General features: G+C 41.7%; 1 protein-coding gene across 1 annotated transcript in view; it reads right to left on the minus strand.

The window, feature by feature from the left end:
* Nucleotides 1-26,945, minus strand: part of SI (sucrase-isomaltase) — a 213,989-nt gene that overhangs the window by 22,678 nt on the left and 164,366 nt on the right. Inside the window, 18 exon segments of the mRNA XM_045029086.1 lie at nucleotides 624-749; nucleotides 855-967; nucleotides 1,075-1,171; nucleotides 3,109-3,277; nucleotides 4,960-5,114; nucleotides 8,433-8,639; nucleotides 11,694-11,843; nucleotides 13,124-13,294; nucleotides 19,843-19,892; nucleotides 20,778-20,866; nucleotides 21,608-21,732; nucleotides 22,677-22,733; nucleotides 22,844-22,928; nucleotides 23,393-23,541; nucleotides 24,065-24,181; nucleotides 24,281-24,315; nucleotides 25,498-25,631; nucleotides 26,670-26,808. Coding sequence (XP_044885021.1) covers nucleotides 624-749; nucleotides 855-967; nucleotides 1,075-1,171; nucleotides 3,109-3,277; nucleotides 4,960-5,114; nucleotides 8,433-8,639; nucleotides 11,694-11,843; nucleotides 13,124-13,294; nucleotides 19,843-19,892; nucleotides 20,778-20,866; nucleotides 21,608-21,732; nucleotides 22,677-22,733; nucleotides 22,844-22,928; nucleotides 23,393-23,541; nucleotides 24,065-24,181; nucleotides 24,281-24,315; nucleotides 25,498-25,631; nucleotides 26,670-26,808 — 2,168 coding nt within the window.

Consider the following 26,945-nt stretch of genomic DNA (forward strand, 5'->3'; position numbering starts at 1 on the left):
TTGCAGACTACTTGAAAAAGGGTATCATTACAAACGGTGGCTCGTACCGGGATATGACCTACTGTGGACTTCATCCATCTTCTGCTCTTACACAAAACCTGAACAGTGATCTTAGCAACGTTAAGGAAGAATAATTTTCCAAATAAATGTACTCTGTGACAGCCAGATGCATGGATACAAGGAATATGAGGCTACTATTAAGGTTCTACATGAGGACAAAATATGGATAAAGTTAGAGAATGTGTTGGTCTTCAGAATCTGTAGGAGATGGAAGCGAATGCCTTATGGTATGTTGGACAATCTTATCAACACTGTTGACAACACTGTAGGGGATGAGAAGGTGACAAGGAATGGTGCAGACTTTTCCCTTAACTTCTTTCATTCTTTCCAGGTTGAGTAGCAAGAGTTGGTCCTGATAGGACTAACTTTAGTTTTTGTTTAGTGTAATGATAATATCATCTGTGAACAGGGCATAAAAGGGCTTACAGCATACAAAGAATACCGTTTCAGTACAGTATGTGCTTTCATTTCTATAATTATTTCTCATTTCTTTTTCCCTAGAGAACAAATCTGTGATTAGAGAATTCAAATAACCCCACTAATTATAACTGCAAACAACATACATAAGGTATCCGAGCTGCCTTCATTGCCTCATAGAGGTCAGAGACTTCGGAGTCATTTTTGTATCCATAACGGCATAACTGGAATCCCAAAGCCCAGTATGGTGGCATGACCGGTCGTCCAATCAGCTAACAACAATAAAATAGGGGGGAAGAAAACATTTAATCATGGTAATATGGAAAACAGGACAAAAATGCAACTGATTGTATAACTTTTAATATAATTAATCCTACTGCAGTGTATTCCTGAACAACCAACTCCGGCGTTGGGCCCAACACCATGTAAAAGTCCAGAATTCCTCCAATAGTGCGATATGTCAGAGCAGGCGTTGGCTGGAATGTGACATCTGCAAATGCAGAGCATACATTCAGGAGCCAAGTAGTTGAATAAACCATTTTAATGAGAAAGTGCACAATAAAGGAAACTATTTGTGAAAGTAATTTTTTTTTTTACCCATTGCATTACTGTTAAGCAAGAGGACTCCATGAGCATTTGCATCATTTTCCAGTCCCATGTAAAAGGGATGGACACCATAGGAATTCAGTTTGTACTGCAAAAACAAGAAAAAAGTTATGGTTTCAATTTGGAGGTGACCATATTTGTGAACATTCTACTGGCAAGTAAACAGTCTAATATTCCTAAATGATTACTGATAAATCCACTATCGTAAAACAACTTTCACAACATTTTCATATTTTAGGCACTTTTGTTGTATTGTACTGATAGATTCAAATGGTCTTTTGACATTTTTGTTTTGTACAAAAAGTTCTAAAGGTGTGATTGTAAAGGTCAGGAGAGTACAGCTATGTAAATAGAAGACAGCATGGTATTTAATGACTAGACTGATGAAGCAGCATATAAAGGAGAGAAACATGTAACAGTCTAGAACATTATCCACCCATGTATTTTCCTATCACGCATTTTTAACAATGACAGCTCAGCACTTTACAACTAGAAAACCAATGATTATGGAGCACTCATTTTAAAGGGTCAAGTCATGTAGTTTGCTAATCCACTGAACTTTCATCTCTGTAGTTTCACAGAATTCCGTCACAAACATTTCTCCATACTGTGGCTTGCTGGAATACTTGTTGTGATTGCTCCCACTGCAATGTGATGTGTGTAACATTAATGTACAGTTCTCATCACTGAACCACTTTTCATAAAAACACAAGTTAGGGTGAGTCAGTGATCAGTCTTAGTCGGTTTACGTATGTGTATATATAGAAATTATTATTTACATTTTAGGCCCCAGATAGACCGACTTCCTTCTCTTTCTGTTTGCAGGCAGAAGCCCTACCTGGGCATACTTCTACATCTTCTCAGGGAGTGGGGCCAGCTTGGGCAGCAGCCCCAGACTATGAACTTGGAAGAGTGGACATTTTTTGCCAGAAAAGATCACCCAGGATTATGACCAAGTCCTCCAGCATTTAGCCACATTTATAGGAGCAGCCTGAAAGTGATATCAGGCTGGTTCCATTGGAGCTCATGCCTGCCCTGCTCACAGGGAGATCTGACAATTGCATTCTCCTTGCTCCCTGCTTCTTGCTGCTGACATCTTCGTGCCTCAGGGTGGCCCGCGTAGTGGGGGGATGTTGGGATTGCATGACCTGGTACTAACCCGTCTCACTCTTGGAGGTGGAACCATTGTGCTTAGGTTCCTCGCCATTTCTGCCCCTACATCCCCTGCTGGGTTGGTGTGTGCTTTCAGAATTGCTGGGCACTCTCCCGTAATTCCCATTAAAGTCAACGAGAGCTCTCAGCATCCAGCATTGCAGGAAACCTGGCCAATATATATTTTAACTATGTGTGTGAGAGTGATTGTCTATGGGTTGCTCTCCCTCTCCCTGTCCTCTTTACACTAGCCACATTTGCAAAGTGGATAAAACTGTTCCCAAGACATGTCTCTATGAAATATTAAAACCACAGTATTTCAGGCTGGAAGTGGATTTCACAAAGTGGCCTTCAACAAAATCATCAAACCTTGAAAAGTTAATAAAAGTTACGTTTCCAGAACTTGGGAAGGATGAGAGAAAACTGATAAAAGGAAGGCCAAAAATAGTTCTCCAGTTCTGCTCAGTTCTTGTAGAACCCACACACACCATAGCAACATAGGAATTGACACAACAGATAAGATCAGTGGCCCATATAGCCTGCTATCCCATCTCCAGATGTGCTAAATATTAGATGCTTCAGAGAAAAGGGCAATTAGTCCAAAAGGGAATAACCTATTTTAAGAGAAGTTTTTTTTCCAAACTCCAAGTGACCTGATAGGACCTTAACTGTTACTAAACTTTCTTTTGGTTTGTTGTAATAATGATAATGATATCTGTGACCAGGGCATATCATACACCAATGTTACTGCCTGCATTGTTTTAAAACAAAATATACTATAGTCACCCTGGAAAAAAAACCTCAAAGTAATGTGTACCAAGAACATAGCTGCTGCTTAGAAAAGAATCTAATTCAAATTTTATCTCTACTTACACCAGGAGACTGGTCTTTCGTAAACATTCCCCAGGTGTGCCAGTTCATATCACGCCGAAACGTAGTGTGTTCAGTTTCACCAAATCCGTAGACATACTGTGATGGTAGACGGGTAGAAATCTGAATGAACATGTCGCTAAAGGTGAAGCCAGGTACCTGAGAATCCCAACTGAAACAGAACAATTACCCAACTTTCATAAGGAAAGAGCTGGAAAGATACACAAATAAGAGTTGCTGAGTATTTTGAAAGTTACCGAGAATATTTGGGGTAGTAGCCATGTAATTGCTTTTATTAATGAAGTACAAGGTGAGTGCTAGAAGACTATCTGTGTCAGAGTGTAAGGAAGTTGGGTATTATTGAATACACTCTGGAATTTAGATAAAATGAATACTAAATACGTATTAAGAAGTTTCCTAGAACTGAAGGAAACTCTAATTAATCTATATATTAATTTCAATTTTAGTGATGTTTTTAAACCCTGTGTATTCCATGCTTAGTAATGATGACATATCGGGAAGCAAACGAGATGTTCGAGAGGCTGATGATTAAGGTTTGAATGATTTGTGAACTTAAGGCTGAAGACAGTTTTGTTGGCTTGGATAAGGACCTGAACTTTCAAACACAAATCAAATTGTGAAAATTTTGGGTCTCTTGTGTAATTTGTGCTGCTACTCAGGAGAAAAAAAAGTTTTCATAGAATCAGAAGATTCCAAAACCAGAAAAAAGCATTGAGATAATCTAGTCTGACCTTTTGTATAACACAGGCCATAGAACTTGCCCAAAATAATGCCTAGGGCATCTGTTTTAGAGAACCGTGAAATCTTCGTTTAAAAATTGTCAGTGATGGAGAATCCACCATGACCCTTGGTAAATTGTCCAAATGGTAAACTACCCTCATTGTCAAAAATGTATGCCTTACTTCCCAGTCTCAATTTGTCTAGCTTCAGATGTCAGCAATTAATTGTGTTACACCTTTCTCTGCTAGTTTGAGCAGCCCATTCTTACCTATTTGTTTCTTATGTAGCTATGTACAGATTGCAATCAAGTCACTTCTCTTTGTTAAGCTAAACAGATTGAGCTCTTTGAGTCTATCACTATACGGTATGTTCTCTATTCGTTTACATCATTCATGTGGCTCTTCTCTGAACCCTCTCCAGTTTATCAAAATCCTTCTTGAATTGTGGGCACCAGAACTGGACACAGTATTCCAGCAGCAGTCGTACCGGTACAAATATAGAAATAAAATAATTAACCTCTTTACTCCTAGGCAAGAGCCTCTTCTTTATGCATCCCAGAAATGCATTAGCTCTTGTAGCCAGAGCATCACACTGAGAAGTCCTATTTTCCACCAGATTTCCCACCATGATCCCAAATCTTTTTCAGAGTCACTGCTTCCCAGGATAGAATCTCGTATCATGTAAGTATGGACTTTGTTCTTTGGTCCTACATATACATTTACATTTATCCATATTAAAATGTCCATTTGCTTAAGCTCAGTTTACCAGATCACTCTGAGTCAGGAACCTGTCCTCTTCAATATTTAACAATCCCCCAATTTTGGTGGCATCTGCAAACTTTGTCAGTGACAATTTTATGTTTTTTTCCAGGTCATTGATAAAAATGTTAAATAGCGTAGTGAATATAAACATTCTGCTCAAAGTGTATGCGCGCCGCATTCATTCAAATCAAAGATGTATCCCAGCAGTACCACTTCTGGCACATGCACCCCTGCCTTCCTCATTCAAGGAGCCAAGGGCTTTAAAGAAGCTTGACCACTGCCTCCCTCTCCATTCCTTCATACCACTGTCCAACTAATAATGTCATCTATAGCAAACCAAGTTTTCACTTACATGATTGTTCCAGTGAGTTTGCGCCGAATCTGAATACCAAATGGATTGTTCTGAATGGTCACTTCATAGAGTCGACCTGCTTCTGTACTTGTTGGAGTACTAGGGAGGAATAGTGGTACTGGAACTTCATATCTCTGATTGTTGGCATCATAAATCTATGAAAAGAAAGGCAGTAGTCTTGAAAGTGTAATGCGTAAGAACTGTTTCTTGCGACTGTTGTTTTTTTAAAAAGTTCTCCTTAGTCAAAGAGCAATAAAAATTATTTGTGTGTGGGGTCATGTTCAAGAATGTAAGTTAACATCATAGTGGAAGTAACAGCAAACATTATAGTTGTGGTCCCTGTACTGTACAACAATTAGGACCTAAATTCTGTGGCTATTTTTCCTGGATTTTGTGGCCATGTGTGGCCGCTTTATTTACATATGAAAAACACAATCAACCAGCACAGTAGCCTTCATCTTGTTTATTTTGATGTTAAATTTCGTTTATTTACGCTGCCTCTACATTTTTAGTTTCAATATGCCGGAAAATTTCTGCACTGGCCTTAAATAACTGCATTGTAGAAGATGTCAGAGGCCAGTCTGAAGGTTTTGGCTCCTAGGTATTAGATAGTTGGAGGCTGGGGGAAGTGGGAGGTAGCTTTTGATTGTGGGATAAAGCATATTAGCAGGACATTTCTGCTAAAATAATCAATGATAATTAATTATCACCTTAAGATTTCAGGCTTAACTCACTAAGAGTATTAGGCCAGTGTAAGAGATAGAACTCTATAGAGATTGTTAATAAAGGTATTCTAATTAATTCTTAGAATATTGGTTTATTACCATTTGCCTTCTCTGTTAACTGAATATTAAAAAGGTACTTACAATTATTTTTATGCCCATCATGCTTGGAAAATGCAATAATATCTGTTTATATTTTGGTTACATATGTTATTAAATGAAATGTAAGGCTAATTCCAGGAGGCTTCTGCTTCCTCTAAACTAGTGACACACTCCCAAACTGTCAAAACGGATACCACTCTTGGCCATAAAACACCCAAACATCTGTTATGCAAGCTCTGACATGCAGCTTTTATAACTTATATATTGCTTCAACTATTTATACTATTTTCTTGTATGCTATATTTTGAATATACATTTGTATATAGCTGGTAATTATTGTAATTGTTTACATAGAATTAAGCTAGTAGAATGTTCAGCTAAGGAAGACGATGCCGCACATGTGGTTGAACTGTGAAAAATAAGTGGCTGCAGACTCCGTGTTCAAGCTCTTGAACACCTTACATAATGTACAGGAGTCCACTCTCAATCCCTGTGTCCTTTAGAAGGAAAATAAATATGAGCCATCTCTGAGGCACCTTATGAGGGTTATAGCTGTGGAGGCTGATTTTTCACAGCTTGAAATGGTTCCTCATCAATTATTACCTCAGTGCTTCAATAAAACCCTGCACATCTATGTTCATCATTTATGTTTGTTGAAACTTAGGTAGCTCAACTGACACGCTGAGCTGTCTGTAAAAGAGATCACAGAGGAAAAAAAATTCCAAAGAGGTGAGAATTAGCACTCTGGAACCTCACACCACTTCTAATATTCAATATGTCAGACATGGGACACAATGTGATGTGACATTACATATGGAATAGTTCTAATTGCTCAGTAATCAGTATGTCATGCTACTGCAACAGTATGAAACAAAGCAGCGTTATCCACTTATTTGCACAGCAAGCCATCTTTAGCAGTTTGGAGAAAAGGTGATCACTCTCTTTGAATGATAAAACAAAATATAATGAAATAGTCTCTAGAACAGCGGCTCTCAACAAAGGTAAGCGTACCCCTGGAGGTATGCAGAGGTCTTCCAGGTGGGAAATCATCTTTTCTAGATATTTGCCTAGTTTTACAACAGGCTACATAAAAAGCATTAACCAAGTCAGTACAAACTAAAATTTCATACAGACAATGACATGTTTATACTGCTCTATATACTGTACACTGAAATGTAAGTACACCTCTACCCCGATAGAACGCGACCCGATAGAACGCAGGTTTGCATACAACACAGTAAGGCTCTGAAACGCTGCTCTGAGCAGTGTGTTACGGGTGTCGAGGGTGTCAGGCCAGGGGCTGAGGGGTTTGATAAGGGGCAGAGGGTCTCGGGGGCGGACAGGGGCTCCTTCCTCCAGGGTCTGGGGGGCAGGAGCTGTGGGAGGGCACTTTTGGGGGTCCCGTAGTCCCAGAGTGGCCCAGGGGATTAGTGGGGCGCCAGGAGCAGCCCGCTCTGCTTCCCTCGCTCCAGCCCCAGCCGCGTCGCTCGGGGGAAGGGTTCCCCCCCGCACTCACCAGCAGCGGCAGAAGCGGAGCAGCCCGGCCCCAGCCCACTCCACTCCGCCAGCTTGCAACCGCAGTGCTCCGCTTCCCGCCACAGGTGAGTATAAGGGGCGTCCTTTCCCCAACCTCCCTGCACTCACCTGTGGTGAGAAGCGAAGCGCCGCAGCTGGGAGGTGGCAGAGTGGAGTAGGCGGGGGCCACGTCGCTCCGCTTCCCGCCACCGGTGAGTTCGGAGGACATCCTTTCCCCAACTTCCCCGCACTCACCCGTGGCGAGAAGCGGAGCAGCCCATCCCCAGCCAGCTCCACTCTGCCAGCTCCCAGCTGTGGCGCTCCGCTCCCTGCCACAGGTGAGTGCAGGACCTTTCCCCAGCCGCCCCGCAATGACACGGCTGGAGCCAGGGCAAGGAAAGCGGATCAGGCTGGGGCCGCGTCACTCTGATTCCCACCACAGGTGACTATGGGGGGGCATCATTTCCCAATCTCTCCGCACTCACCAATGGTGGGAAGCGGAGCGCCGTGGCTGGGAGCAGGCAGGATGGAGCGGATTCGGGCCGGGCTGCTCTGCTTCCCACTACTGCCGGTGAGTGCCTGTCAGGGGGCGGGGAGGGGTGGATGGGGTGGGAGCAGTCAGGGGACAGGGGGGTTGGGTAGGAGGTGGGATCCTGGGGGTGATTATGGATGGGGGTCTCTGGAGGGGGCGGTCAGGGAACAAGGAATGGGGGCAAAGCACATTTGATATAACGTGGTCTCACCTATAACACTAGTGTGCTGTGACACTTTTATGTTTGTATGTATGATTTTGAAAGCAAGAAAATTTTAAGTGAGGTGGAACTTGGGAGTATGCAAGACAAATCAGACTCCTGAAAGGGGTATATTAGTCTGGAAAGGTTGAGAGCCACTTCTCTAGGAGGAGTCAGATGTGTAGTTGCTCCTAGAAAGATGCATCTGAGGGCAAGCCCCTGAGCACCAGGGCTTCAACTGTGGTGGCCTTTACATAAGCCATTCAAAAGATGACTCAATTGTTACTCTCTCCTACTCTCCTCTGTAGCCATGTATGGCCTAGTCACATTCTAGCTCACGAAACATGAAAAATTATCACTAATCTCATCATAGATTGTCCTAACAGATTCAGACTCAAATTACCTTGAACTGCAACATGTTGTCGTCATGATATTTCACTTCCAAGCGAAGTGTGTTGATAGGGGGAGAACGATCCCCATAGCGGTCAGGGATACTAGGATCTCTGGAGAGGTCGGCCGTAAGACCTGAAGTGGTGTTTTGAATGTTACTGACAGAATAACCATAATTACTTGGGTAGTAACATGATGGTACAAGGGAGTTAGAGGCAACCTGAAAAATATATTGCAGATTAGAAAACAGCATGTGAGATCATTCATTTTAAAAGACAATTCCAGAAAAGTCCCATTTTTAACAGGTAATTCATTACATGAGCAACTGGTTGGAAAGGTTACTGCAACAATGCTGAACAGTGTGAAAACAAATCCTAACAAAGAACACAATGATTTATGCAATTAAGATCAGAGAAAACTTTCCATCATTACAGTGGTGTCCCTTGGAGGAGGACATCTCATTACAATTACACAGATATACAATTTCAATGCAGAGAATTTAAGGAGGTTTAGAAATATGACTCAAAGAACTCCCTGGGATTTATATTATATTAGCAGTGGCAAGGAACACTGCATTTAATGCAGCTGCTTAGCGGTCACTATTCTAAATCCCCCTGTCAAATTCCTTGGGTTTTTATGGTATTTTCATTTTCAGAGTGAGATTTTTTTCATGCTTTGTGTATGCCCAGGGTTTTTTTCTCTGCTTGAAAGTTTGAGGATAAGCAAGCCCACCTTTTATTGAATACATGGACAGGTAAAAAATACACTTTTTCTCACCATTATAAAGAAAAATTACGATGACAACAAAAACCCTTTCAATTTCCTCTGAACAGGTGTACAATCATGCAGGGTTTGAGAGGTGAAATCAAGCATGCACCAAGTAGCCCTAAATATCGAGAAGTGCCTTTTATTGTTCAGGAGGAAATGGCTGAGAATTTGCCTATTTACTAACTAATTTTGTTGACTGAGCATACCAAGAAGATCTTTTCACTGAGGACTCAATCTTACTTCCATTAGAATCAAGTGAAATCTTTGCCTGGCACATAGATTGCCATTGTCCTCCTTATCCTAAACAAGCTTAGAATCAAACAGCTAAAGAGAAGGATGGGAAAGAGAGAAGAATAGAATAGGGCTGAAGTGACATTTGAGACGATACTAAGTGTAGAAACCTTAGGTTTACATCTTTGGAGTTGCTCAAGATTCAGCTCTGGGGATGCTGATGTCAGCCAATTTCTGCTTTTTGTCTGGTCTTTTCAGATCAGGAAAAAGAGCCCAGTGGCAAAATGTCAAATGCCTGAGTTCCAGTTGTGGTGGTGATGGTTATAGTGGTAAGGATGATTAATTCTGCCTGCCATGCATAAGCAAGCTGCTAAGTGATCCCCTGAGAAGCAATGTCCAAAATGTGTGGCAACCTTGATCCATATAGGCATACTTATTTTCATCTCTCAAACATTTTGTTGTGTTGCTAAAACAATTCTGCAAGCTCATCAAATACCTAAAAACCCTAGTCGGCAACTCTTTTAGTTTAGATAAATTAAGTTAGTGTCATTAAAGTGGTGTCCTTATTCTTGCTTCACACAAATCATTTCTGCTTACTGTCTGTTACAGCTGTCCCCCTGCTGCATTCCTTTTTCCCCTCTCCTTTCTGTTTTTGCTGAGTGGCCGCCCCCCCGGCCATGGAACTGACTAAAGTCACAGCCTGGCCCTGCTCATAGGAATGGCCTGTGCAGACTAACTGGAGCCATTGCTCTGCCTAGGGAGGGGGCTTCTTGCTTCTTTGTTTGGCTCCTTTGTTCAGACACGGGCTCGGTGTAAGGGGCACTGCCCAGAATGCAAGACCTAAAATGGCCAAATAGCTGAGCATATGAGTCATGCCTGTGGCTCAGAAACTTGCCCAGGCATGTCTGTGCTCACCTGAAGTCTCCTCTCCTCCCCTCTAACAAGGGGAACCAATCAAAGTTACTGGCGGGAAGCTGCCTGAGTTTGCTTTTATAACCAGACATTTTCTGATCAGACCTCGGAGAAGGTCCTTGCTTTGCCACCTGGTCTGATCAGCTAGGGGTCTTTGGGGGGCCCTCTCCCCGCTCTCGTTTGTTTTTGAGCGTACCCCCGTTTTTAAACTCCCCTCCCATGAACAACGAATTTTGCCTGGAGATCTCCTGATTATTGTGAGCAAATCGAGTCCGCTCTGCATCCTCTGATGCTGAAACTGCTGTTCCTGCTGCTGCTTTGGGGATTGGTAAGAACTCCCTCTTGCAAACTCCCCCTGTCCTAGCTGCTGGGTTTCTTTTCCCAGCAGGCAGACCCAAGCTAACTCTTTGGTCTGTATCTGTAATCTGCTTCTAGCTCTGCAGCGCCTTTGCTGCTAGAAATAAGCCTGCTTGCAGCCGCCCCACTGCTGCAGCCACCACTAGTTAAACCTCCCCCCCCCCCCCCGAGCTGTATCCTGGGCACACACCACTCTGCCCTCTGGAACTACCCCTAGTATAAGGTGCACCCATTAGGTTAGGTTTAGCCTTTAGTCTAGATAAATTGTTTGCATTGTACTCTGTAAGTTAGGCTTAGAGAATTGTTGCACTGTGTTTTGTTACTTGCTAATTTGTGTAGTCTTGGTGAAGTTAGATCATAGATAAGATTTTGCTGTGTTCTGTATAATTGTGTGGTTAAGTCTGTCTTCCCACTGTCAGCCCCCCCACCCGGGCTTCCCCAGTCACTTACAGCCTGTTTGTTCTCTGTATCTCGCTAGCTTGTTTGTTCTCTGTGTCTCCCTGAGTTTAAATCTCCCTCCGCAGCGCCTCTGCTTTTGCTCTCTGCTCCACCCCGTGCTTCTCTTCCCCCATCCCAATCTAGCATAAAACCCCATTGGTTACCCTTTTTCTCTCTGATACACCTCACATTCTACATTTACACCACTGTCACACATTTTTACCTAAAATTGTTTGCTATTTAACATATCTTATCCATAACTGTTAGTTGGTTATATGCTGCTGTGACACACCCTTTACATAGAAATTGTTAGCTACCTGTTACATTTATATTTCAGTGTTAATTGGTTACCAGCTGTATTGTACCCCACTGTATTGTACCCCACTATTGAAACCCCCTATACTGTTCACCAAAAGAAACCCCTCCCCAATTGTCTACCTTAACAAACCCCATACCACTCACTATTGAATTTCCCTGTTTCTGCATTTTCTTAATTAAGTTTATTTTGCACCCCACCAGTGCAGTAGTTGTCCCCCAAGATCCCCTACCTGCTGGCAGGGTCACTTACCTGCCAGATACAGCCACGAGCAGTACAATTTTCTTCTGATGCACCTGAGTCAGGATAACAGTTAAATTTTTCATTGTCTTCAGCCACTGAAGACCAGTCCACTGAGTAGGGTTTCCCTAGTTCAAGCTGAAGCCCAGTAATATGCAGCAGCTTCAAAAGGAAACAAAACAACAACAACAAATCTACCTGAGGCCATTGCATTTTTCACTCTACTTATTAGTTTCTTCTTTTTGTCTTCTTCCCCTAATTCAAATTTGAAACAATTTATCTGTGACTTATTTTAACATTGAATTCCAATCTATGGGCTTCCCAGGGACCCTGTAAAGATCAGAATCCTGCTCTTTCTTTTTATAAGCTTGGAGTCCATTCTGATTTCACCTGTGCACAGGATTTCCCACTTTCCCATCCAAGGAATGATAGCACAGCTAAATACAATAGAGTTTTTTTGTATGTTTCAGGCGCAAGGCAGAAAGGCGTGAGACTTAATAAAGGATACAGTTTCGTAGAAAGCCTTGGGAAAAGGCTAGAGGTGGCAATAACTTTGCATTTTTCCATCAGAAGAGTGGCAATCCTAAAAGCAGCTACAGGAGGTATGTTTATATTTGAAAGGCAGTCCAGAGGAACGTGTCTTGAAGGCCACCATGATCATCAGGATTTGTTTCAATTGCATTTAGGAGTGCTTGACTCAATTATGATTTATAGTTAATACTGACTTCTTCCCCATAATTATATACATGATAGAGTCACAGGGGAGGTTTCTTACTCCTGAGAAATCTTTTTATTATTTTAAGAAGAAGAAATGTGTTGGATATTTCACAAAAACATGCAAGGTCAAATCATGGCCCATTGGGAGTTTTGCCAATGGCTTCAGTGGAGCCAAGATTTAACCCATAGAGATAGGGTCTTTGCCTTGAACTGCATATAGCCTATGCAGGCACAAAACACAACAAAAAAGGTGAATAACTTAGAGGGGCGGGGGAAGGGAGGAGGAAAGAAATGGTGGCAAGAACAGAATCATCTAGCTTCTCAGTAAGTACTTGAAGATACTATATTCCCTCTCAGTTCTCTTAAATAAGCTTTTAGGAGGGTTGAAAAAAAAATCAAGCACTCAGAGTTAGGAATTTTCAAAGATTAAGGTTTTTACTGCAGCAATAACTTAGCCACATTGCACATACGCTCTATCATATTGTCTTGCTTTTTTATCTTGTCAAATTGAAACCATGTTTGATTACATTTTGTGTTATTTACATCACACAACAATTCCAGGTTGTTTGATTTCGCAATGCAATTATTTCTAGTGGTACATTTTTGTATTTCTTAAAAAATATAGGACTTAATATTGCAACTGAGATCTGATTCAATGCCAAGTTTAAGGAAGAAAAGTTACATTATTCAGCAGATGGCTTAATACCCTTGAATTAGCTGCTTACCTTTTCTGTAGCACTGTAGCTGACATTATGGAGAGATGGAACGGTCACACCATTTTGTTTTACTGTAACAGCTAAAGGTACTCTGTCAACTCCCAAGACTTTAATTTCATCAAATTTTAAATTGTTTGGGTCAGTGTATCCATTGTGCAAAACCTTAATCTCTAAAACACTCTGAAAAGACAACAAAATATATTAGATTCATATTGTCCCAACTTGCCATCAAGTTGATGTTTAGATGTCATAGTCTCTTATAGTATGATCATTTATCCCTGATTATCACATTACAAATCATGCGGCTCCTTCTTTCCAGACCCACCTACATGTTTCTTATATTGGATGGCTATGCAACAGGTACCTGTATATAACACACATATGCATCAAAATGTAGCTTCTCCAGGTAGGACTGCATTTTAAGGGAGACAGCAGAAGGAGCGTTTTCCTCTTCCATTATGTACATGCACAGAGGTCAGCCACAACTGCAGTCCCCCCTTAAGAGTAGACTGCTCCTTGCTAGGGATCCCTGTTGAAAAACCAACCCCAAAGAAGCATGGAAGCAGCAGGGCCTTGGGCTCTCCTTTCCTCCTCACCCACTCGATGGAGAAAGGAACACTTGGTACACCCTGGTGAGAGGTGGAGCAGTAAACGCATTCTCTGCTGCACGTGCAGAGCACCAGGAGGCATTGCACAATGATGCCTGCTGCTCCAGCTGAGTCCGATTGCACACACGCCACTAAGGAGAGCTAGAGGTTTCATTTCTAGCTTGGGTAGACGTATCCACCCTGCCTCTGATTGAGCTAGTGTGTTAAAGGTAGCAGCATAGTTGCTGCTGCATGAGCAGCAGGACAGGTTAGCTATCCCAAGTACAGTCCTGTTTGAAACCCAGGTACATACTCGGGGCAGCTAGCCTCTCCAACACCCCAAACGGCTGCAGCTAAGACAGCTATTTAGTGTATTAACACGATCAGAGCTAGCACAGGGGTGTCTACCTGAGCTGGAAATTACTCCTCCAGCTCCAATATACACATGCCTTTAGTACAGTCTGTAAGAACAGGTAAAATCCAGACCCAAAGGTGAGGGAAAGCATGGAAGGTCAGTAACCTCATGTTCTTGATTAATTTCAGTGTAATTGTACATCTGTGTGCTTCTCTTTTGTTTTCTTCCAAGGAGGAGGAATGACCCAGTTAGGGTACTGGACTGGGAACTAAGAGATCTAGGTTCATTTCCTGCTCTGCCACAGACACCTGTATGCAAATAGCTCATTCACTAATCAGGCAAAATTCTTGTTGAAATCAGTGGGCCAAATCCTGGGCTCCTCTGTGCAATTACAGCCCTGCACAAGGTGACAGAGAACTCCCTTGTCTCAGAGGGAACGTGCACAGATTACTATCCCTGCACCAGGGCTGTTCAGCCCTGCAAACCAGTGTGGAGGGGGTCTGAACCATCTACCTACACGTCCCCTCCCCACTACATACAGGTTGAATTGTGCCTCAGATGATGCTGGAAAGGAGCCATCTCTGTACTCTGGAAATGCAGGGTTAGCAATTTTGTCTAGTCCTTCAGGTTATGTGAGGGAAGATTCCATAAGTCGTTTCGCCTCCCCCCCCATTCTGAACTACCACAACGGACAGCAGCAAACAATAAAAGCTGGCATATGAGTGTAGGGGCAAGCGTATTACCAGAAACCACCTAGAACTTTTTTTTAAAATGTGACTATATTTCACGTTGGATGAGTTCCTTTATAATACAAGGAATTTGTAGATATGTGTGTGTTTAATGGCATGTTGTTTTAAAAATATGCATGAGATGATGAGCTATAATGTCCTCATTTAAATAGATTGGTAAAATGACAGCAAAAGTGCAGCTGACAAAATGATACTATTAGCTTCACGTTACTTTGATTTCTGCATATGTAAATGTTTAAGTTTTACAAATAAATTTTATGAAATATAGTTTCACTATCAAACAGAGTATTTAAAATATCTTCACAATACTTCTTAAAGATGTATTTATTACAATTTATTCATATAAAATATAGCATGTTAAATGCAATTCCAGACAATCTCAATACAACAGCTTATCTCACTCCAATTTCTACACCACCAACCCCCGGAAACTACAAGTGTTCAGAACCGGGATTTTGATATAGCTCATTGTAGAGTGAGACCAGCTGTGAAATTAGGAACCATGATGTGGGTTTGGATTGTGAACCAATCTTTCTCTCTGAAAGTCTGGGTGTAATCACATCTGCAGTTCTGGTTTGAGCCCACCACTAAATATCAGTAGAACAGTGATTCTCAAACTAGGGCTGCCGCTTGTTCAGGGAAAACCACTGGAGGGCCGGGCTGGTTTGTTTACCTGCCGCGTCCGCAGATTTGGCCGATTGCAGCTCCCACTGCTCCAGGCCAATGGGGGCGGCAGGAAGTGGCGCGGACCGAGGGATGTGCTGGCCACCCTTCCAGCAGCTCCCATTGGCCTGGAGCAGTGAACTGCAGCCATTGGGAGCAGTGATCAGGTAAACCTGTGGATGCGGTAGCTCCTGGTGGGTGGCAGCAGGGAACCCCCAAGCTCCCGGCTTCTGGGGCTGCACAGGGTGTCAGGCAGCTCCGGCCTGCTGCAGAGGAAACCAAACTCCAGGCCGCCATGGGTGGCAGCGAATCCCAAGTTCCCAGCCCCCACAGGGGATGCCTAGAGCTGCAGGCAGCAGGGGTACCCCGCAGTTTCCAGCTGCTACAGGCAGCTCCTAGTCCCTGCAGCTGCCCCACTTAAGTACTGTGCGGGTCTGCAGATCCCCATTTTGTCAGGGATATTTTAGTAAAAGTTAGGGACAGGTCACAGCTTCCGTGAATTTTTCTGTTTTGCCCATGACCTGTCCGTAACGTTTACTAAAAATATCTGTGACAAAATCTTAGCCTTAATTATTAGCCGTAAGGACGAGGGCAGACTGAGGCTGGATTAAGTACCTGGGTAGTTCAACTGACTTCAATGGGACTGCTCATGTAGTTAAAGTGACATACATGCTTCTGGTACTTTCCTAGATTAAGGCCTGAAGAGGATTCTTGGATCCTTTGGATCTGGGCCTGGTGATTGGAAGGGATCACACAGAGCTGTGACTCAATGAGAAACAAAGCAAGTGCTGGGAAAAGGCTATCAGGGGCCAGGGGAAGAGTCTGCATGAAGGATGGCAATTCTCCTTGTCCTTTACCTGACTTTGATAGCTTTATTCTTAAGGTCTTGAATTTCAAGACCAGGAGATACTGTGCAAGTTCCTCATTGGCATCACTCCGAGTCTCATAAGGCTACTAAAGCAGAAGTCTGAGGGAGGGCTAGGGAGCATTTATCCTATCAGACCTCGGCATCATCGTGTTTGAACAAAAGGAACATAAAATATTTGTTTCCTAACAGGACAGTTCCTCCCAAGACTGAGCTGCTCTTTCTGAAGGTTCTAATCCAAACTTCCCAGCACAGATCACAAGATAATTGATGTATTCAAGTCACCCCAACCCGGCAAAATTCACCGCAGGGTACTTAAGAAATTAACTGAAGCAAGCTTGGAACCCTTAGCAAATATCTCTGAGAACTCATGGAGGATGGGTGAGGTCCCAGAGGACAGGAGAAGGAAAAATGTAGTATTTATCTTTTAAAAAGGGAGGAAGGAGGACATGGAGAATTATATATTTGAAAACTCATGGCAAACGGGGGAGGTCCCGAATGACTGGAAAAAGGCTAATATAGTGCCCATCTTTAAAAAGGGGAAGGAGGAGGATCCGGGGAACTACAGGCCAGTCAGCCTCACCTCAGTCCCTGGAAAAATCATGGAGCAGGTCCTCAAGGAATCAATTCTGAAGCACTTAGAGGAAAGGAAAGTGATCAGGAACAGTCAGCATGGATTCACCCAGGGCAAGTCATGCCTGACTAACCTAATTGCCTTCTATGAGGAGATAACTTGCTCTGTGGATGAGGGGAAAGCAGTGGATGTGTTATTCTTTGACTTTAGCAAAGTTTTTGATACGGTCTCCCACAGTATTCTTGCCAGCGAGTTAAAGGAAGTATGGGCTAGATGAATGGACTATAAAGTGAATAGAAAGCTGGCTAGATCGCTGGGCTCAATGGGTAGTGATCAACGGCTCAATGTCTAGTTGGCAGCCGGTTTCAAGTGGAGGGGGGAGGGATAGCTCAGTGGTTTAAGCATTGGCCTGCTAAACCCAGGGTTGGGAGTTCAATCCTTGAGGAGGCCACTTAGGGATCTGGGGCAAAAATTGGTCCTGCTAGTGAAGGCAGGGGGCTGGACTAGATGACCTTTGAAGGTCCCTTCCAGTTTTAGGAGATTGGTATATCTCCAATTATTACCTTTTATTACCTTTAGTACCCCAAGGGTCGGTCCTGGGGCCAGTATTGTTCAATATCTTCATTAACGATCTGGAGGATGGCGTGCACTGTACCCTCAGCAAGTTTGCAGATGACACTAAACTTGGAGGAGTGGTAAATACGCTGGAGGGTAGGGATAGGATATAGATGGACCTAGACAAATTAGAGGACTAGGCCAAAAGAAACCTGATGAGGTTCAAGAAGGAGAAGTGCAGAGTCCTGCACTTAGGACAGATGAATCCCATTCACTGTTACAGACTAGGGACTGAATGGCTAGGAAGCAGTTCTGCAGAAAAGGACCTAGGGGTTACAGTGGACGAGAAATTGGATATGAGTCAACAGTGTGCTCTTGTTGCCAAGAAGGCTAATGGAATTTTGGACTGTATAAGTAGGGGCATTGCCAGCAGATCGAGGGATGTGATCATTCCCCTCTATTTGACATCGGTGAGGACTCATCTGGAGTACTGTGTCCAGTTTTGGGCCCCACACTACAAGAAGGATGTGGAAAAAATGGAAAGAGTCCAGCGGAGGGCAACAAAAATGATTAGGGGGCTGGAGCACATGACTTATGAGGAGAGGCTGAGAGAACTGGGATTGTTTAGTCTGCAGAAGAGAAGAATGAGGGGGGATTTGATAGCTGCTTTCAACTACCTGAAAGGGGGTTCCAAAGAGGATGGATCTAGACAGTTCTCAGTGGTACCTGATGACAGAACAAGGAGTAATGGTCTCAAGTTGCTGTGGGGGAGATTTAGGTTGGATATTAGGAAAAACTTTTTCACTTGGAGAGTGGTGAAGCACTGGAATGGTTTACCTAGGGAGATGCTGCAATCTCCTTCCTTAGAGGTTTTTAAGATCAGCCTTGACAAAGCCCTGGCTGGGATGATTTAGTTGGGAACTGGTCATGCTTTGAGCAGGGGGTTGGACTAGATGACCTCCTGAGGTCCCTTCCAAACCTAATATTTTATGATTCTATGATTCTATAGACCAGTCAGCCTAACTTCAATACCTGTCAAGAACAAATCATGCCAAACCAACCCAATTTCATTTTTTGATGGAATTGCTGGTCTTGTGGATGGAGAGAAGCAGTAGAAGTAATCCAGCTTGATTATAATAAGGTTTTTAACACAGTCCCCCATGACAGTCTCTCAAGCAAGCTAGGGAAATGCGGTCTAGCTGAAACACTAATGTGAGTGAAAAAATTGTTGAAAGAGTAGTCATATTCAAAGAGTAGTCATCAATGGTTTGCTGTTGAACTGGAAGGATGCATCTAGTGGGGTCCTACATGGGACCAGCACTATTCAACATTTTCATTAATGACTTAGATAATGTAGTGGAGGGTATGCTTATAAAATCTGCAGATGACACCAAGCTTGGAAGGGTTGAAAGTATTTTTGATGACAGGATTAGGATTCAAGGTGAGCTTGGCAAATTGGATAGTGGGTCTGAATTCAACAGGATAAAATTCAATGAAGACAAGTGCAAAGTACTCTATTTAGAAAGGGGGAAAAATCAGTCTCACAAATATCAAAAGGGGAATAACTAGCTAGGCAGTAGTACTGCTGAAAACGATCTGGGGGTAACAGTGGATCAAAAGTTGAATATGAACCAATAGCGTGACGTAGTTGCAAAAAGCCTAAATCATTCTGTAGCGTATGAACAGAAGGTGACTGTGCTGCTCTACTTGGCACTGGTGAGGCCTCAGCTGTGTACAGTTTCTGGGTGCCACATTTTAAGATGTTGACAAACTGGAGGGAGTCCAGAGGAGAGCAACAAAAATGATGAAAGGTTTAGAAAAGATGAACTATGAGGAAAGGTTAAAAAAACCTGGGCTTATTTAATCTTGAGAAAAGATGATGGAGGGGAAGCCTGATAACAGTCTTCAAATATGTTAAAGGCTGTTATAAAGAGGACAGTGAAAAGTGTTCTCCATGCCCACTGAAAGTAGGACAAGAAGCAATGAGCTTAATCTGCAGCAAGAGAGAGGTTGGGTAGATATTAGGAAAACAATTCTAATACAAGTACTGGAATAGGCTTCCACAGGAGGTTTTTAAGAACAGATTAGACAAACACCTGTCGGGGATGGCTTAGGTAAATTTGATCCTGCCTCAGCATGGGAGGCCGGACTGGATGAGCTCTCGTCCCTTCCAGCCCTACATGTCTATGATATAATTAACATTCAGGAATGTTGCAATGAATGGTATGGATTGGGGAAAAAAGAATGAGGAAACAGTTGAATGGGGAAAAAAGAATGATTGTAGATATAATTTTAAATAAAACTATTGAGTCTTGAAAAAATTTCATTGGGAGGTAAAAAAAACTTTAAAATGACTATATATATATATATAAATACACACCTGGTTTGCGGCAAATGTTGCTAAGAAATAATTACCATTTTCATATGTGTCTATAAAAGAAGAAAAAAATCAGTAGAATGAAATCTATTCTACTACCAAAAAAAGATACAACAATAATGCACCTAACCTTTTACAAAACCAATATTTTCCCCAAAGTTTTCTTTGCTGTTTTCAGTTTAAACTTTACAATCAAATGATCACACAACACCTGTTGCTGTTCTCATATATCTATAAATAACATATTTCATTAGTGTTATGCAATTACTGTACAAATTTGTTCCAAGTTTGAACTATAGTATTTCAGCTGACAGACCTAGAATTCTGCATAAATTTTCAAAAGAAACTTGTTTGTAGATTTTTAAATAAGGAAATAATTACAACCAACTGCCCTTAGGGATATTTGGCAATTAATTATTTCAAATTAAATTAGAGGATCCTCATGGTCCACTACGTAAAAATCATGTACAAATATCTGAGAGATGGGTGGATAGCTCCTTGCACTCACCTGCCTTAGGCATCTGTGCAGGGCTGGGTACAAACTAGCCCTAGGTTTATAAACCAAATCTAAGCAACATACTCCTGGCCCTGCACACCGATCTGTGAACAGTTGGTATTTGGGTAATGCCCAGAAAAGACTGTGGCTGGAGCACACTGTGTTCTCGGACCATTTGGGGGCAGCAAATAGCATGGAGGCTGTTCCAACTGGTGCATGTTAGGAACAGCCTAGAATCACCCTCTGGAAGGAGGGAGCAGAAAGCCACCTGTACTCCCACCTTCAGACACCTCTGAGAGATGGCACCTAATATTTCAAACATCTTAATTTAAATTTTTTAACTGTTTAAATCAGTTTGGTCCTGATCCTGTTTCACCTGTATGCTGTCACTTGCAGGAGTGGAGCCCGTCTTTGATCTTATACCAAAAGTGATCACACTTACCAATGCTTACTCCATCATCCCAGTAAAGCTGACCTTGAGCGACCTCGTTGTCATCCAAAGCAACAGTAAGTCCCATAAAGTTTTGTCGGCTACAAAAATAAAAAGGAAGCCAGAAAGCACATTCATTTTCCTCCTTTCATTGCAGTCACAGCTGTACAGATTGTGACAACTGGAAGTTGACTTCTGGATTCCCTGACACACACTCACAGATAGATGCTCGATTCTCAGTGTCAATATACTTTTCCATTACATCATCAGACTGAGCAGGCATTGTGTACTTAAAAAGAAGTAGCAATATGATTCTTATTTAGGACTAATTCTTATCAACTCCTGTTCATCTGAGTAATCTTATACACGTGAGTAAAGCCAGTGGGTTACTTATGAATATCAACATTATTCACTCAAGAGATGCAGGATCATTGCCATAATTTCCAAACTCAGAATTATGGGGAAAAACAATAAAGAAAAACCAAAGTGGGAGCTCATGCAGCCTTTGTTCTGCATGCACAACTCCCTTACACATCAGTGGGTTTACATGGTTGGAAGCAGGGGAGTGCTAGGTGTGTCCTTTAAAAAGAAAAAGATGCCGTAAAATAAGGAAACAAACAAATATGTTTTTCTTACTGTATTATTGCTAATAAGGGTCCTACAGAAGATACAAATCTCATCCATTTCACTGTGGTCTCAAAAGCTGAGTAAATAAACCTCACTCACTTTCCAAGCTACAAATTAACAGATCAGTTCTAATTTCCATGTAGACAATTAGCATTGTTTTTCAAAAATTACTGTAAAATTGTTTTAAAGGAAACACTCCAATTTACTTCATTTACCTTTGATTGGTATTAAGACCAGGTTCTTGCCAGGGGATGATGTAACCGCCCCGGATATGAAGATTGATATGCTCAAGAGGTGCTGGCAATGTCTGGAATTGTCCCCTTACTTCAAGATATTTTCCCTAGAAGGGAAGATTTTTTTTTGAGTAGGAAGGCATAAAAAATTGTGTTGAATGCAATTTTGCTTACAAATGTACAATACATCTTTCCTCTGCCTGAGAAGTCAAGTAGTGATGCACATACACATAATTTTACACAATTAACTCACAGAAACATTAACTGAAATCCATAAATATGGCCATTTCCAAATCCATCTGTGATGCAATATTAATAAACTGTGCTATAGCTTTAAGTAAACATTTGGTTCATGTGCTACATCATAAGGAGCGCTATACTTTGGCTACAAGTTGGTTTTGCATTCTTTGTTTTTTTTTTTTTTTGTTTGTTTTTTTTAACTTTTCTGGTGCTTTAACTGCAAAATATTCACACTTCAGGGATGACAATTCAGCCACAGGACAAAGAGGAGGTACGCTTTGTGTCTGATATACCAGGTGCATGAGCTAGCTGTTATCATGCAATGTGCTCATTGTATCATTGCTACTTAATTAGGCAAAGTAATGAAGAAACTCAAAATAAAATGATTTGTTAACCAGGGAAAACCAGACAGTCATTCCGAAACACCTCTGCTACTCTGTATACTGGCATTTCCATTTTAAAATGGTGACAGCAGAACTGGTTGCATGCAAAAAAAACCTTTACTTGATGAATCAAAGTTTTCTATTAAAAATGGCAACTATTGAAAATAATATTGGATCAATCCTATCTGATCACAATTCTTTGACCCTTTCCTAAGTTTTGGGTGCTCAATTAGAGTTTAGTATCTTTTAAAAATAACTGGAATATAATATTAAGGCCTGACCATGCAAGCTGCTGACTGCATTCTGAGAGGCATTGATGTCAATGGGAATTAAAGGTGCACGGTATCTCTAAGGAAGTGCTCAGCACCTTCTAGGATCCAATTCTTTAAAAAGGTCTATTGTACTGAGAACACTCTTAAGTCGCTTACCGTGTAATAATCATACCAGCGTGCATTGGGTATATAAGCATTCACTTCTGTAGCTCCCTGAAATGTGAAAGAACACTTATAAGAAGAATTCAAACTTAAATCAATGTTTATATACACTTCCTTTTAAATGTTCATTCCATAAAGAACATAAATATTGAAATGCTTACTTCAGTCAATACAGGGCTAATCAGCAGTGCTGGGCCCCACAAAAACTGTTTGTATACATCCCACGTATTTTTGTCTTCTACAAACCTAAAAGAATGAAAACATTGTCAATCATGGCTTAATCTTTTCAGTCTTATTTTTAATTCTGGGCACACACTCAGGTTAATGCCACCAATCAATTCCACTTGCCAGGAGGCCCCCCTACAGAAGTGAAACACCATTTTTCTATGTGGTTAAGGTTACTGACGTGCCATTGAAAGAGCACCATTAGCTGGATAAGCTCCCTTTTTCAGCTCATGCCACCTAGATTGCACTTCCCTACAGGAAGGGACAGATTGCCTGCTTTTGCATACCCGATCAGTCAGAGGTGGGGAAGGGCCAGTCAGAACAGAGAAGGACAAAGGACTATGGAAAGGGGTATACTCATAGTCTCATATAGGTCATAGGGAAAAAGCATATGTGAGGTTTATGACTGGGCAAAGACTGAATTCCTGCTTCATGACAATTCAGTTATTCTGTATCAATGTTGCTGTCCAACACTTAATACTTACTCGAAAATCAGAGGACGTGTTACAATGCTACCAAGAACATGGGCTTCATGCATTAAAGTGTAGAGATAAGGTAACAGTGTGTATCTTGTATTGAGTATATCTCTGGAAATATTTTGAAACTTTTCATCAAAGGAAACAGGATCTTGCCTCTAAAAATAAAGATAAAACAGGGTTACTATTTGTACTGTAAAATCTCTCTTGTCACCACCTTTCTGCCAATGGGAAATGCATGTGGGCATCCAATAGAAGAATTTGGCTTTATTGACTAAAGTTCAAACGAAGAGTTTTAGGCAATTAGAAACTGGCACATTTAGAGAACTCCAATAAACTGAGAGTAAAGCATTCATCTTTGTGGGTCCAAATCAAGTCCAAATAAAGCTGGTTGTAGCTGAAGTCTGCTCTGCTGACTTCCTGGGAAGTGAAGTCCGCTCCCTTCCACACACCCAAACGGCAGGCATGATACTGTGGTAATGGACACTGTAATTTAGGTTCTGATCCAAACCCCAATGAAGTCAATGGGATTGTTTCCAGTGATGTCCATGGATGCTCCATCAGGACCTAGTTTAGGGTTCTCGTTATTATGGAGCACTACCTTGGGAAGGAACTGCAGCTAATGCTATTGGAATTGACTAATCTCAGTGGCATATAATTTACAAAGAACCGTCAACTCACCTGAGTTCCTATCACATTATGATTTCTAGAATAGGTGTAAAATGATCCAAGCTGCATCCACCGGACACACATTTCATATGTTGTATCATTGAAGAAGCCACAGATATCTGCTCCAATCTAAAAGCATTTAAAAGGTAATTAGATCTGAATACTGTAGATTACTAGAATGGTATAAAAACCTTTAGAATAGGAATTTAAACTAGTAACTTAACTTACATAGGATATTCCAAAGAGGCCAAACTCCATTATACCTGCCAAAAAATCCAAAATATAAATAAGACAAGCTTTTCAGTTGCATCTTTCTCTGTCAGGCCAAATGAGGAGGGATTCTTAGCAGGGGAAGTGGGCCCATTGTAGTGGGATTCACTACAGACAAGGATACTGCCTTGGTCCCACTTTCTCATGATACAAAACTGTAAAATGGCACCATTCCACTTTCTTGCTGTGATATCATCCAAACATACACCATCACTGAGAGTTGCTTTTCCTGGTAGTTTGCATGACAACCCAACATAAACCTCAGCCTAAGCCCTTATAGCTTGAATGGTTCTAGGGTTTTCCCTATAGGTCTTCTCCCTCTTTGCTTCTAGATCCATATACCTGAGAAAGCTCCATAGATTGGAGTTTACACTCCTACACTGAAGCTAATCAGACACTTAATACAACCTTACAGTGATTCAGCAAAAATACCGTTGCCTCTTTATGCATGGTTCAATCACCCAGTGTCTGGATGACTCAATTAAAAGAGTTCTGCATCCCCATTCAACCTCCAAGGATTTGTCCCTCTCTTATTGAAACCCTCTCATCTCTCAGTACAAAACCACCTAGCAATTTTCCCATGGCTGTTAGCCTCTGGAGACTAGCCAGTGTTCCACTGATTACGTAGTGGTTTTCCAAATGTTGATTTTGTACTATATGGCATTGAACCGTGTGCTGTATGTCACAGGAAATGTCATTTCCTGTAGACCTGTGGTAAGCTCATGCAGTTGATCTTCATCAATCACCTCTCTGAATGCCCTGTGATCTTTTGGTCATGCTAATTTGGAGATTCTTGATATTTCAGCTCTTTACGTTGTACCTTCATTAGTGTGTTTTTAAATACGTGTAGCATTAACTGAACAGCCAGTCTTAGCTGTCTTAGTCTATCTGACAAAGACGTTTAATTCTGTTTAAAACAATAGCTCAGGTTGGATACAACTTAACATGTTTAAAGGTAGCTCCGGTTATTCATCAGTGAGGAGAGATGGTCTACACTGGGCAATCCTAAGAAGTTCATTCAGGCTTCAGGGCTACTCCCTCTACTGAAAAGAGTGATAACATCAGAAATAGCTCTAAAAACAACATTAACTCCTAGTTCCGCCATTGTGCTTCAGCAGACTTTTTTCCTTTATGATCATTTAAAGCGTGAGGGCATTAAAAGTTACTCCTCCTACCAATAATAGATTTTTCAAGCTGGTCCCATCTTGCATAGTTATCACCAAGCCAGTGACCTGCCCATTGTCCGCTAGAGGGATATGTTGATCGGGTGATAACAATTCCACGTTCCCCTGTGGCATTGCGTACAGCACTAATATCAAAAATACAAACATAAGCACATTAGATGTGGCAACCATAGAAAAAAATCCCTTCTACAAAATACCTAATTAGGAGACATCAAATGGAGAGACCACATTTCTATGGAAAATGTAGTTCTTAGCTTCTGAGGCCTTGATCTATAACCATGTATGCACATGTTTAACTTTACTGCGAATGGAGTTAAGAAGAATTAGTCACATGAGAAAAGTCATTTATGTGCATAAATGTTTAGCGGATGAGGACCTAAATCAGAACTACTTGCCAGTGGGGAGAAAGTTGAGACTGTTGCCTTTGCAGTCAGCATCAGAGTTCTCCAGAACAAACCTGTGAAGTGCTCAGCCCTTCTCAGGATGAAGCACTGGGAGCACAAGGATACAGACTGTCCTGGGACTGAGTGTAAAAAGGGGCAGAATTTCTTGCACTCCCACATCTTGCCCATTCTGGCCCTTAATAGTTTTCACACTAGATTAATATTTTAGAAATGTTATATTGTTGTTATATTATGTACTACACAATGAAATGATAACAGTGCTAATCGCTTGCACTTCTGTAGTATTTTTTTCATCTGAGGTTCTCAAAGAGCTTTGCAAGTTAGAGTTATACAGACTTCAAAAGTTTCATATTTTGGTATGAATTAGATCATTTCTCTCTTCCAAGAACACAAACAGGGGAGGCAATTTAATTATTACAGATCTGCTATATCATTGACCTGCAAAAAGAAACTCAATGGTCACCCTTTACCCTGGTAAAGCAAGTTGTATTTGCCGGGACCACATTTCAGATGTCCAAGGTAGCGGTATTAGAAAATGGCAACCAGCTTTTTGGACCTGATCCAAAGCCCACTGAAGTCTACAAACTATTAATGATCCAATTGCAGATCATCGAGGGTGAGGCTCAATTATTCCACTGAAGCTACTTCCATTGATATCAATGGAAATTACTCAGGGTTTACATCTGAGTAATTGAGGCCACAATCTGGCTACAAAGACACTAGTTTTTTGAGGAGAAGAAAAAGGTGAAAATGACTTACTCGTAGGTAGGTTTTGCCTGTGACCATCCATACAGACTATGTACATCGTAGTGCCTGACAGGGGTCCCATCTGGCAGGAACTGTTGACTTTCCATGCACAAGGTCACAAGATCCAGCCCTTTCTCCTTTTCTGCCAAAGCTAATGAGGTAGAGATGAAAAGTCAAACCATTAAACTTAGTGCCAACAAGAAACCAGGTAAGTCATTCACTCTTTAAACCTCCATTTTCCCTTTACTACTGCCCTCTTTCAACTGCCTGTGTCCTGATGTACTTTGG

Source organism: Mauremys mutica, chromosome 9, assembly GCF_020497125.1.
Source record: "Mauremys mutica isolate MM-2020 ecotype Southern chromosome 9, ASM2049712v1, whole genome shotgun sequence".
Classification (NCBI taxonomy): Eukaryota; Metazoa; Chordata; order Testudines; family Geoemydidae; genus Mauremys; species Mauremys mutica.